The sequence below is a fragment of the Alosa alosa genome, chromosome 16 (assembly GCF_017589495.1).
Source record: "Alosa alosa isolate M-15738 ecotype Scorff River chromosome 16, AALO_Geno_1.1, whole genome shotgun sequence".
Classification (NCBI taxonomy): domain Eukaryota; kingdom Metazoa; phylum Chordata; class Actinopteri; order Clupeiformes; family Clupeidae; genus Alosa; species Alosa alosa.
The window spans coordinates 1,216,149-1,230,813 of NC_063204.1; the positions used below are offsets into that span (position 1 = coordinate 1,216,149).

General features: G+C 39.1%; 1 protein-coding gene across 1 annotated transcript; it reads right to left on the reverse strand.

The window, feature by feature from the left end:
* Positions 1-894: 894 nt before the first annotated feature.
* LOC125309812 (ret finger protein-like 1) lies at positions 895-11,432 on the reverse strand. The gene is made up of 6 exons (XM_048266937.1): positions 11,427-11,432; positions 6,405-6,407; positions 2,248-2,490; positions 1,988-2,013; positions 1,743-1,879; positions 895-1,640 (listed from the first exon to the last, which is right to left on the reverse strand). Exons 3-6 carry the CDS (start codon positions 2,326-2,328, stop codon positions 895-897), a joined length of 990 nt encoding a protein of 329 aa, XP_048122894.1. The 5' UTR covers positions 2,329-2,490; positions 6,405-6,407; positions 11,427-11,432.
* Between the last annotated feature and the right edge of the window lie 3,233 nt (positions 11,433-14,665).

The following is a 14,665-nucleotide window of genomic DNA, read 5'->3' on the forward strand; positions in this document are numbered from 1 at the left end:
GCAAAGTCAATCCGGGAGAGATACAATTCGTTAGACAGCCAAAGTTATTAGCAACATGCATGTATGGAAGCAGGCCTAATGTTAGAACACAGCTGGGTCTCTACTCGCGGACGCTACTGGCGGTTAATATTAGTTACCTACAGTAACCCTAACCCTTGCCTACCCTAACCCTACTAACCCTAACCCTACTAATCCTAACCCTAGTGCCTTCCAGGCATTGACGGTGGGGGCCCTAAAAGACCATATAGCACTATGTTAGTGAAAGCACTTTGCTGCAGGTGCCTGAGATGAATGTTTAAGTTTGTGTAACAGTGTCTCTCGATCAGAACAATTCAGATAATGTCACACACATGAATGGGTTCTGTGAGGTTTGCTATAGCTAGTGTCCCATGATATAATATTTCACTTCATATTTAGTTTTTTTTAATAAATATTTTATTTTGAATTACACGTTCAATTAAATAAATAACATGTGCATATAAATATGTTTTACAAAATCTTGACTCCTTTCATTAGATGTCAGGTTAAGGCTATAGGGTACAAGGACACCAAAGTATATATAAATAGTGCAATAAAAAGTAAATAGTCTATAACATGAGATAGGAAATGCAAACACATATAATATAAATGGCCATTTATCGCCATCGTTTAAATAGTGAATGTGCTTTTATCCAAAACAACTTTAACTTGTGCAAGAAATAAGTGCTTTGTGTGAAGTCAAACATTGATTAGCAATATTCATTGTGTGCTTTAAACTCCAGCCTGAATATGAAATATGTAAGCAGCCTACCACATTCAGTCTATGGATCCAGATCTAGACTACAGAAAGGTGGTCAGTCTATGGATCCAGATCTAGATTACAGAGAGGTGGTCAGGGAAGACTCCACAGAAGACTCAGCTCCTCGGACTGTAATCTGAAGAGTACCCCGATATGTCAGAGGAATCTGCACCTGACATGCCAGAGCTTGGCCTTGTGCTCATCTCCACCCCTGACATGCCAGAGCTTGGCCTCGAGCTTGTGTCGGCCCCTGAGTCTTCCGACTCATTCTCGTTCTCAGTCTCGTTCTTAGGCTTGAGGCCCAGATTGCAGAGCACCAGACTCTGGAGCTGGCCGTCCACTCTGGTCAGACTGAAGGCGGGGAACACGCTCTTCTTGACGCACAGTCGGAACGTGTGCAGGACCGCGCCGCCGCCCACATCGTAGAAGCTCAGCCGGCCGTTGTTCTTGGTCATGTCCAGGTAGACCCCGAGGCGTGTCACTTCCTGTTCAGGTTGCTTCACCATGCTCAGGTTGTCGTTGTGCAGCGCGGTCAGCTCCCCGTCCTCCGACTCCAGCATCCACGACCTCTTGTTGCGTCCCAGGCGCATTAGCGCAGCCTGTGATGGCGGCCGGCTGCCATTGGCCAGCTCCACAACTCCAACTGCCCAGGTGCGGCAGTGCCCCACGTCCACCTCCCAGTAGTGTTGCCCCTTCTTCCAGGACTGCTTGGCCAGGACATAGAACGGGGTTTCTCTAGTCTGGTAGGGGACTCTAGGTGATGACCGTTGGGGACTAAGGAAGACTTGCGTATAGTCATCAGATATCATCAGGTTATCGTTTGTTTTGTCAGGATTAGGGTTAAAGGTGATGTCCTCATAAACTAACACAGAGAGAGAGAGAGAGATACAAGTATTACAGTCTATTACTATAGACATGACTACATGACATGCTGGGCTGTACTGTGTGTAATTGTGCTTCTTACATTCCCATGGTCGAGGGAAGATTTCAACGATTTTTTCAACGATATGCTGGATGGATTTCTCCAGGGCCTCCAACCTTGATTTGTCAAACTTGCTGATTCGGCTGACCTTCTTGTAGAATTCATCAATAAGGTCAATACTGAAATATCGACAAATATGAAGTCAATTAAAATAGTTTCATCTTAAAAAGTGTCCACTTGACTTAATTGTAATTTTTTCACTTATAGTGGATACAGATTGTACAAACCTCATTTGATGTGCCTGAATTTCGTGCTGCAAGGTAAAAAAGAATGAAATGAAAACCAAAGTAAGTACAACATTGCCTATTTAATAACAACACATTGTTTCACCAATAATATTGTACAATGACATAAATGACACAAATCTCCAGCTGTCTTTGGTAGCCTACTATATGGAATTCAAGACACAATAACATCTATTGATAGACTCTGGTTATCAGTAGGAATATTTTGGGTTCAAATATTTGCTGGGGCTGTTGACTCTTACCAGAATGCAAGTAGAATCGGCTCCTGACGACACCCTTTGTTTCAAATCTGCTATGTCCGTCTGAAGCTTGTCCGCCCGCATCTTGTATCTGTCCCCCTCCTCGGCCAGCACATAAAGGGGCTTTTTCTGTCCTTGCCGCTGGGCCTCCAACAGTGTGACGGCGTGTTCTTTGGTGTGATTCAGCAGGTCGTCAAGTTCTCTGTATTGCTCGGTAAAACTGTCTTGCACCTCCTGGAAGTCCCTCTGAGAGAGGTGAAGGTAAGAGACACAATATGGTGAGGCTTTTCAACACTCATGGGTCAGAACTTGTTTTTTGTTTAAAATGTTTAAAAGCAGGTACAAATATGAATTAGAGCATTTCTTCTTAAAAGAAAACTAATTCAAATGAAGAGGATTCACTTACTTCAAGCTGTTCTTCTTGACTCTCCACCAATTGCTGAGAGTTATTCTGGCTGTTGCCTTTACACTTTTCAAGTTGCTTATCAATATGTTCCTGCAAAAGCACAGTGTTAATGACTATGGCCTAAAACAAACTAGTGGACATTTCCTTCATAATAGTGCTGAACTGAGTATAGGCGACACATATAATAATAAACAAATTCAAATCAAACAAATCAGTACTCACTAGTTTGTCTTTGCATACTTCTTCCATGGTCTTAAACTTGTGGCTGCGATGGTTCACATCAACCAAGCATTCCTCACACAGTGGCATGGAGCAGGTGTCACAGAACACCACCGCATCTTTCCCATGACTGCAGCCTGTGAGCTTAAATGAGGTGACCGAAAAACCAGACACAGACGAGGGTCGCCAAGAGCCGCTAGAGAGAGAACTCATATCTACAGTATGCAGGCAGAGAGCACCTGGGCTGGAGGACAGAGAGCAGGCAGTCAGGGAGCTGGGCTCATGAGCAACTTTATTATATGTCACACCTACAGTAAAAAAAATCCCTCCCACTGAATAACTTTCATCTTACTGGCAGCAAATCAAAAGACATTAATACACACCCAGCAATACATCATTTCCATGGAATACCTACAGATGGACACAAAGGCGATATAATGTCAGAATTCCATAACGCTGAATGGACTTTTGTCATGCTCTGAAGCCAGTAATGCCGAAACACCTAGGCATGTTTTACAAGAATAGCCATGTTGTTACATAAATTGTTTTGTTTTTTTAAAAGCCTTTTGTTACTGTTACTGTACATTTACAGTAGGATTACATAACACCAGGACTTTTTTAAACCCAAACCGAAAACTTCCAGTATTTCGAGAGTAGTTGCACGGGCTAAACGGCATCTTTTGGCCTCTTGCATGCTCTGCATACCGGGGGACAGGCGTGAGGACAGGTGTGAGGACAGGTGTGAGCGCGCTTTGTTGTTCCATGATCAGGTGAGATAAGGACCCTGTGGTGACAACTTTGTTGTTCCATGATCAGGTGTTAAGGACCCTGTGGTGACAGCTTTGCGGCGGCCACTTCTGAGAGCGGATAACTCCAGACAACGTGCGTCTTAGAATATAGAGTCATTTATTAATTCACTTTTCGTCAGAATACAAACAAAAGCCTCTATCGCATTCACGCGGTTGAAAAATTGTTTGCCTCTTCCACTCTACCTGGCCAAAGGTGTCCCAGCCCTATAATAGCTATCCGTCAATCAGACGGCCAGACGTCACTCTTAATTGACCATAACACATAGATTATGTACATTTAAACCATATTCCTCATAATTATAAACCATATTTCATGAACATAAATATTATCCTAATGTCATTGGTGTTTTATCAATATTAATATATTAGATTAATACATTAGATTAGATTTAGAATTAGATTTTACAAACATAAATATCAAAACGGCCCCAAAAGACTGTGTTGGTCCTGCGGCAGCACGGTTCCGTGATCAGGTGAGTTAAGGACCACGTTGGGGTTCCGTGATCAGGTGAGTTAAGGACCGCGTTGGGGTTCCGTGATCAGGTGAGTTAAGGACTGCGGACACCATCATCTGAGATAACTGGGGTTGTAGTGACTTCATTCCAGCTGTCATTTCACCACCAAAGAACTGGGCTGCAGTCTTACAGACTTTTATTCAGAACTGGGCCTGCAGTCTTACAGAGTTTTATTCAGAACTGACTTATTTGAATCGTTTTTGACATATGCTACTGGATATCTCTGTGCATTGACAGTACAGGGAGTATTCTTAGGCAACTATTTCAGTTAGTTCACAAATGTCTGCTCGTCCAAATGTGTAAAAGAATAAATAAGTTAGCCCAGAGGATAGTTTTAATCTGTATGAATCAGGTTTGCATAAACAAACATGGAATTTGACTCCAAGGGCAACACTCACTTAACAGTAAGAATAGAATGAAGGGCAGTATATGGCTATGTATAAGAATAAATACAGTATGTACATTTGCAATAAATAGAACACTATGGGTAGGATAGAGAGGGTAGGAATAGTACAATATCACTATAGACTGAGATTTAAGATTTAAATATAAATATAGTGCAGGCAGTTCAGTGCAATTATAATGTACTAATAATACTATTGTAACTGTAAGGTTGAAGTATACATGAGGTAGATGAGCAGAACAGTGTTGATTGACTTTGTTCAGTGTGAGGGTGGGGGCTGTTACTGAGTGCTCAACAGAGTGACTGCTTGGGGAAAAAACTGTCTTTGTGTCGGCTGGTTTTGGCAAACAGTTCCCTGTATCGCCAGTTTGTGACCAGGATGTGAGGGGTCTGCAGAGATTTTTGCTGCCCTTTTCCTGAGCCTGGGCCGTTTGAATCTGGATTCATATCAGTATGTATGCTATAGGATTGTGGCTGGACAACTGTGATAACTAATTTGGGCATTTATGAAATATGCACCCTTGAGTTAAATATATTCACACTGATCCTTCATCAGAGGCATTTTGTTCACCTGCCACTAACTATTATCTGGGTTAGATATTATTGTGGGTTTTGTATATAAGTTGTGAAAAACACTTACATTCAGAATCTTAGATCAAATGTATTTTTGATTACTTTAATGCCAACAGCCCCAGGCCAAAAGCTGTCAAATAGAAAAGAATAAGCTAAGCTGCTATGTCAGGAGTGTCCAACTGACTCCATGACCATTTACTGGTCATTTGGGAAAGAGTAACATGAAAGCTGAAATATGATGTCATATCAGCTTCTGATTTCTAGATTGCTTATTTATGAAGTCACTTATTTCAAATGTAATATAGTGTCAATTTGTCAATATATAATATTGACAATATGGAACCTGTGTGAATAGTCATTTTCTTAAAGAAATGTTGTTGAATGTCAGATGCTGTACCTTAAGACCTGAAATCAAACTAGTTCACATTAAAATCAGAGTGACAGTGTTTCTTTGCATCTTCCTTTGAGCTCATACAGTAGCAGCCGTTGGTCACATCAAGCAATAGCTTTGTCATGAGATCATCACTTATGTTATTTGTCAAGTATGCATCTTGCATTAATAATGAGACTTCCTTATTAAAGTGAAAACGAATACATTGCCGTGCAAATAAATGAGTTTCATGCAAATCTCTTTCTACTGAAGTTCCGATGGGCAAGGGTAAGGGCTCGGACGCCTACGCAGCATCTGGCATTGTCTTTGAATTTGACTGAATTTTGACTGAATTTTGGTCAGGTTGAATTTCTGAAAAAATTAAATAACCTGAGCAAGGTCTAAGGAACGAAACACTGTTTATTACATCAATATTTACCAGAGAAATAGTGTGCAGAAGGCTCTAAATTCCATGTCAAGTTGAACTCAGAACTGTAAAGTGCAGAAGGCTCTAAGTTCCATGTCAAGTTGAACTTAGAACTGTAAAGTGCAGAAGGCTTTAAGTTCCATGTCAAGTTGAACTCAGAACTGTAAAGTGCATAGACACTGATATAAGTTTCAATAAAAAAAAACGTACTGTACTGTAGGTCTAAGTGAGTAAATATAAATAAATGGTGGAAATAGCGTAAGCATAGATATAAACAGTCACGTATATATAATAAATGTTTTGATTAAAGAAAACAAAAACAACACAAAGGCAGACAGAACTGGCAGACAAACCAGTGACAGGACCAGTTTCAAGAGCAGGAAGCTTTCTCCTGTCTCTACTGACCATAAGTCTCAGAGTGGAAATATAACATCCTACTTCCTTTTTGGAATTTGCCAACCACAGTATGACTAACCTAAAGGTTTCCTTAGCACATTGACTGCAACCAAAAAGGGAAATAAAAGACGAAAGTATACTAAGCCTATTAAATGCATTGAAACAAAACACCACACAAACGAAAAAAGAAGAAAAACAACTCTAGGAAGTAGCCCAAGTCAAGCAAAGCACTAGTATACATGTGCGACTGATTATGTGTAGGCTAAATAAAAAATGATTCTGAATCCAGAAGCTGAATATCCCGCCACTGTAAAGTTATGATTACATAAGACCAGAATATTTCCCCAAAATGCAGTTCTATCATCTTCTGGAATACCAGTGTTTCATTTTTCATTTCATTTATTAAATAAGGACAACACACATTCATTAACATTTCTGTAAATGTGGCAGTGTTAGCCAGCCGGCTAATTTTTAACTGTAGTCTTTTGGCAAGATGTTATGAAAACCATCAATTGACTTAGCTTATGTAAACTGTAAGAACAACTAGCCAACAAGAACAATTTGGTAGTCCTACAAAAGTGCAATATCATCAGGCTTTTCTGGAATGCATGCCGGCCTCAAGAGCAGGTGCAGCTCCTACTAAGCAGCAGGGTAAATCAATGTCAGGCATGACAACCATACCCATGAATAGAAAAGCGTTTCATTAGAATCCTGCACCGTCGTAGCGTGGGTGAAACCAGGCTACCGCAGGTAACATCTTGGAAGGAAAATCTTAACCTGTCGTTTTGTGTTTTCAAAATGTGGTCAAGATGAATGACCAACTGGAAAAAGCACAGACACCGTCATATAGCAGAAAAAGCACAGACACTGGAATGCAGGGGTCTCCAACCTGTTTGGGAATAAGGGCTACTGACCTGAAGACCCGAAATCATATGGAGGGCTACTCATTTGAAACAAACAGACCCTCACCCCTTTTTTGCTAGGGTAGTCCTACTAAATAATAGGCCTATGTCATTTTTTTTTCATCTGATTCTTCAATACTTTAATATCAATATGCAACACTACCAACATTTTTGTTCAGTTTGTTCATTTCAAAGTTTGCGTGGGGAATCTAATCTTAATTTTATTAACAAACCCTAACATATGAAGACTCCTTTTAAAGTTATTGCGCACCTGAAATCTCTCCATGATCTGACAAAAAAGGTAATGCACACTCTTGCTCAGTCATGCATGCCACAAAAGCGCTGTTATACGGCAGTAGCCTACGGAGGAGAAAAGGCCTGTGAGCTAAAGCAATTGTTTTTCAGTCCTTGAACAATCATGCAAGAACCGTATTTGATGAACATAGAATGTCCACAGAACTTTTGCAAAGATTGAATAGGAAACGGATTTGGAGCCAATAGCTAAAATTGAACGCAGCTACAATTTGTAAGGTATCACCAAATCAATTTAATCTTACAGATGTATGGCTACATACATTCTTAAAATGGTTCTGGTCTAGACTTAAATATCTATTGAAAACTTCACAATGGAGCGTGTTTTTAGAGTGTGATCTGCAGGCGACCTGTTGGCTATTTTTAGAAGTTGCGCTGGGGGCGCCTCATAGCCATCCCGCGGGCACCGTGTTGGAGACCACTGCTGTAATGAATATAGCAGAAAAAGCACCTGGTGCCCAAAAGCACAGACACTGGCATATATATATAGTCCTGGAATCCTGTGTGATACATTTGGCAGACATCAAGCCCTGCAAATGTCTTTTAGGGTGGGTAGTTGTATGATGCCCTGTGCAGTATTAATGACTCTCTGTAGTGCCTAGCAGACTACACCAGGATGCCGTGAGAAGATGCTCTAGCAGACCACACCAGGATGCCGTGAGAAGATGCTCTCCACAGAACGTCCGTAGAAGGACAGCAGCAGCTGCTGTGCCAGATTTGCTCTCCGCAGGGTCCTCAGCAAATATAGCCGCTTCGGAGCCTTCTTGACAAGAGAGGTGATGTTGGCAGTCCATGTCTGCTCCTGGGAGATGGATGTACCCAGGAACTTGAAGAGAGGTGAAGTTGGCAGTCCATGTCAGGTCCAGATGGATGTACCCGGGAACTTGAAGAGAGGTGAAGTTGGCAGTCCATGTCAGGTCCAGATGGATGTACCCAGGAACTTGAACTCTCTCCACCGTGTGTCCTTTGATGTAAAGAGGAGCAGGTTCCTCTCTCCTCCTCCTGAAGTCTGAAGTCAATAATCAGCTCTTTTGTTTTGGTGAAGTTAAGTGCCGGGTTATTGGAAGGGGAAGGAAAATGAACTATTCACATCTCATTCTAAGCAAGTCAAACAGGCACATTTTGGTTCATTCTTACTAAACCAGGTCAGATTCTGCACCTTGTCACTCATCTTGTTGAAAGGAAACAGTTCATTTCACACTTTCATTTTTGAGAGAGCTCCCAGGTAAAAAAGTAGTATACTTTAGTGTGTTAGAAATATGATTAAAGTACATGAAGTATAAAGCAAGTATGCTTACACGTTTTGTACTTTATGTAAAGTATGTTTAATGAGTACTTTTAGAAAGTATACTTCAAAGTAAATGTTATTAAGTTCAACTTCAGTGTACTAAAATTAAATATACTTATTGTGCAATATTCAAAGTGTTTTTGTAATGTACTTTTTAAAAGTGTACTTTGTTGTTAGTGTATTTTAAATGGTAAATAAGTTTATTTAGTTTAAGTGTATTAAATTGCTAATACTTAGAGTTGTAATATAGTGTACTTATGGAAAGTATATCTTTTTGGTAGGCCTAATACATTGTTTGTATAGTTTCATAGTCATCTCACCTTTAATAAAATACAAATGTGTGTAGCTTTTAGGCCTGATATGTCAGCCGCATGGATGGCAATGTGCAATAACCTGAGACATACTGATCTATCAGTTTTGGTCATCAAATAATATTTTTTCTTTTGTTGATTTTGTGTCTTAGTAAGGTAGTAGCCTATACGTTTGTGATGTAGTAGAGGTTGTGTGAGGATGAATGTGGCATTTTGTTAAATTTATAGGCAACACAGTTAAATGTATAGGCAGTCCAGTTGACCAATAACATGGCTGTTTGAATTTGAAATGGAGTGGGCGGATCTGTGCAGCTTTCGAGCAAAACGTGGTGTGAGCAAACATTAACGTTATTTCATACAGTCTATGCTTGTAACTTTATTTGCAAGACAGATGGACTGTAGAGACCAGAAAATGCATACGTTTACGGTCCGTATAAGGTTACAGGTTTGTCCAAATTAAAGATACCATAAATTCTAGTCATGCCAGAGACGTTGGTCCTACAGAGCCAGAGGGACTCGTCATATGAGATAACAAGGGCTGAAGCCAGTTGGATCTAAAGTGCCAAGTTATTCGTTATCAGGTGAGTCCCAAAGCATATTGTTAAATGATTCTGATGTAGCTTACTCTTTATGACCTTCGGTAGTCTTTGGAGAAGTTAAATGATGGCTTAGCAATCTTTCAAGAGTTTGTTTTTATCCTTGCTAGTACAAGCTAGCAATGCCAGATCACGTTAGCTAATTTAGCTAACGTTAATGTCATATACGTCGACCCAGAGCCATATAAAGGTAGAGTTGCGACAACTCCATTGACGCTAATGTTCCATTTTTTCCAACAATGGCGGCTAATGGAAGCCTCAAATAGTTCCCGAAAGTTAACAATTTATAATAGCAGCAGTGCAGTTACAGACTGTTTGTAGCCAACATTTCAGACTCAGATTTACATTATTGGCTCATCTGAATAATAATAATAACAGTAACAATAGTAATAGTAGTAAAGTAATAGTATTAATAACCTTATTATAATATTACTACTATAAAACTATTTATGTATCGACTATGACAGCTTTTCTGCTGCTCAGTTTTTATCAGTTCCTTATCAAATAAATTAAAAGAGGCTAAAGCCCAATAAATGTGCCACACATAATAACCTAATATAAGATAAACCTTGCCTATACCATTTCAATTAGGCAACACCACCTAACGAGCTGTCATTAAGTTTTTTTTGCTTGTAGCCTACAACTTTTATGACGTGACGTGTCTTGGGAATTTAGCTTTAGCTGCTACCATCATGTCAACATAGTTGTAACGTTATGCACAATGCTCATCTAGGCTATGGATTTAAGTGGTTTAATTTTAAAAAGGGCAGCAAAAGTGGGATAAAGTGCAACTGCTTCCCCAAAACAATTCCTCCATAACTGTGGATTTAATCGTTTGATATGTGGATAACTTTCAGTGGACTAAACACATAAAAGGTAAGATTTTGTTATCACAAAGCTAGCTGGTTCATTAAATATGGCATATTTACAGCCAACTTTGTACTTGCAGTAGTGAAACTGAGTTTGTTGTTAACATTGTTGGTAACGTAAACGTTTCTTCAGTTAGGAGCAGGACTGTTTTTTTTTTTTAATTTATTTTGCATTCATTTTCATTGGCAAAAGCTAGCCTAATATGCATGAGAGAACCTAGATTTGAGGGAGCTGCAGCTGTTAGCATCAGCACGGTCATATCAACACAGCAGGGCACACTAGCCCAGTGTGATGAAGGATCGTGTAAAATCCCAGTCCCCAGACAGTTTCAAACCAAGCTTGCGCTGATGATGCATGATCACTGATCAAATTGCTATTTTCTGACACAATGCACACCATTCCCAGGTGCTCACCTGTCTGAATCTCAAGCTCTTTAGCCTATCATCTTAATGCTGTTCACAGCACGGTGAATGACAAACGATGACACAATGTTGTTCATGTTTATGAGTTCATAGCCTGGTTATTTATCGAAGGACTTACATGTGTGTTATATTTTATTATGATCACTCGCATTACCATGGGGTTACTAAATAGGTAGGCCTAATGCTACGGTTAACTTAGAATGCCCACCATTACACTGGAGATGTTGAAAAACTTTTAAACTTTTTTTATTCTCCCGCGACGATAGGCTAGGCTTGGCTAGGTAATTCGCTCATTAGCTCAGATCAGTGACTAGCCTACCAGAGGAAACGCGGGGTAGAAAACTCAAACAAGTAATGTTAGACTAGCTGTATTACAGTTTCTTGTTGCAAAATCGAAATTTCACAGGAGCTGCGCTTTTGTAGGCTACACGCAGTCTCAAAAACACTGTTTACAGCTTTTCGAGTCACTGTACGAGGTAATTTATTTTATTAGCGATAATTTACACTTATGGGGTGGGAGCAATTGCGTTTTCTAAAGAATCTCCCGATCTTGATTTTGTACAGAAATTAATATTAAGTGACACGTAAAAGGGCGGAAAAAAGTTCACCTTATATAGCAGGCTAAGATATAAGGTCTGGAATTTAATTTAATATTGTTGTAATGGTAGGATAACTACATATTACACAATTTACACTGTGTTATATTGTATATCAATGCATTTATTGACTGTCAATTACCCAAAATCGTGGCTCTGTCTATCATTGAACAGTAGCCTATTTAATGCATTCTTATCCAACGTCAATCACTTCCGGGAACTAGTTGAGGTTTACACAAACCACGTGACCAACGGAATTTTGAACACCCATTGTCGCAACTCTACCTTTGTATGGCTCTGCGTCGACCAGATCCCTATCAAGAAGAAAACTACATTACCCTGCTTTGTGTTTGTGGGATTATTGACAAGCGTTGGCTAGCACTAACGTTAGACAAACTATGATGGAAGAAAGTGTGTTCTTTATTAAGCAACGTTTGCCTAAAGTTCACCAATGTTCTTTAATATTATGTGTGGTGTAGGGTAAGTTAACTCACAGAAAGGAGGATAGTGCTAGGCTAGTCACACTTCACACTCATTAGGCATGCTAATGACATTGTAGCTGTTTTTTTCTTTAATCGTGGAGACATCTTTTAAAATGAGCCTACAGGACAAATTACATGCATTTTATGAAGTAGAACGTTTTTTTCCACCATTGATATTAGAGGGGGAATTAAACCTGGTGTTCTACTAAGTTAGTGCTATGAAGCTTAGGCTACATGATTGATAATATGCCTTGGTTTATCACGATAGATTTAGTTTTTTTAATTATTTGTGTTTGACAGAGCATTCAAGTTCATTTCATGGTAGTGTTTGTAATTTACCTAGTTTTAATCTGTAGCCTAACTATGTTTTTACAGGTGTTCCTGGACAGTTTTGAAACCGAGATGTCTGAACGCCTCAAATAATCAGCAGTAAAGGTAAATATTCTTCATCCAGGACCTTATCCCATTACTCTTAAAGCATAACTCAAGCCAAAATGCAACCTAGGGTCTTTTTGTGAATGTACCTGAGTCAAACTTTCGTTTGAAAGCATAATTAAGTCAGAAGCGCCACCATTAAGCTTGACTGTATTGTCGTTTCTGGGTCAAATGCCATTTTGAATGGGAGTCGTAGGGGCAGAACTATTTTGATACATGATGATTTTGATTCATGCATCAAAATAGTAGGCTAGTGCCCCTACGACTCCCATTTAAAATGCCATTTGACCCGAAAACGATAATACGGTTGTATTGGAAACAAAGGAATCTAAGATAATCAAATGCAGAAAACAGGGTGGTTGCACTCATATCGGTGCCAAGGTGCACAACGCTTTAAGGAAAGACTACCTGGCCAAGTCTACCCATACCAGGATGGCAAACAGATGGTGTCAATACCTATTTGACCCATAAAAAGTAAATGTCAAATAGGTACAGATAATCTGTATTAATCTCATCATTGCCAATGGATTTCTGTGTAAAATATTGTTTATCTTGTAAAATGTTTTCCATCTTCTTTCTGTTCACAGACAACAGAGACAAATTCTCTAATACCAAGGTCAATGCATTTGACTGCTGTCCAGCCCCGGGTTTCCACCGAAAACTTTATGCATCTTGGACTGGAAGATGGTGTGCTAGTAAGGAAGCTAGCTACCACAGCTTTTGCCACCACATCTCAGTATTGGGAGGGAAGTTCACTCACTGCACAACTCTACCAGCTGTACCTTTCCTCCTCAGCCATGATCCGTAACCACCATGGTTTTCTTTCTGGGCCAGAAGACTTTGCAAACAAATAAGCAATAAATGATCATGCATTACACATTTAGCCATGTTAGACTGTTAAGTTGTTGGCTGTAGGCTGGGTGTCCAGTAAACAATTTCAAGCTTAGAGGGCAAATTCTCTCACCTAGGAGGGTAAACAACTTTTGTTTTTCATGAAATCTGCATTTTGAATTGATGGTCTACCAATGAGGCTGTAGAGTATCGCGACACAATAGTGGCAAAAAGCACTTGCGTGATGAAACATGCATTCGGGTGTATTATATTATATATTATTTCACACACGTAGATATTAAATGTGTCTTGCCGCCAAAATTTCTCTCTTGGCGTCGCCTCAGAGGAAACTGCTCCCCAAGCATGGAAAAAAATGCTGCGAGCAAGGAGGAATCTGACCAGCGCTCCAAACAGCCACTCGAAAAATCTATGCATGTGAAATAATATAATACGCCCAAATGCATGTTTTATCGCGTTACCACATCCAACTTGAAAAGATATGCTCATAACTTTCAGAAAAATGTTTTACTTTTGTTATGGATGAATATTATGTTTTGTTTTCATTCATGTCAATAAAATGTTTTTCTCATAATCAAAGAGTAATTTGTCATGTAACAGAATAGGTAGGAGAGTACTAATAGTACAATTTTAAAGCACACTAATATTATACTTAATAATGATACCTTTATAATGCTTAAAGTATCTTAAGACTATACTTTTATTAACATAACTGCAAACTTTCAAGGCACTTATTGTAGTCAGGAAGTACATTTGAAGTTAATGTAAAATATTACAGAAGCATGCCAAATGAATAGAAATGAGGATGATAAGAGTGTATTCAAAATACACTACTACACTATTATTAGTTATATTGTAATGCCTTTTAAGTACATTTCCAATACACTTGGGATGTTACAAAATTGTTATTTTAATAGTTTTTTTTTTTACCTGGGCAGCTGATACAGAAACATAGAGACATAACACTTCATATCAAATATAACTTCATATAATATATATCTTTATATAATATACAACTTCATATCAAATATAACTTCATATAATATTTAACTTCATATCTTATTTCACTTCATATAATATATAACTTCATATAATATTTTACTTCATATCTTATTTCTTGAAAATAAGTTAGTGAGCACAAAATAGTAATTACACTTCTTTAGCTCAATATCAAGTCACGCAACACAGGCATGCAGCAATGTGTGTGTGTGTGTGTCATGCAACACAGGCATGCAGCAAG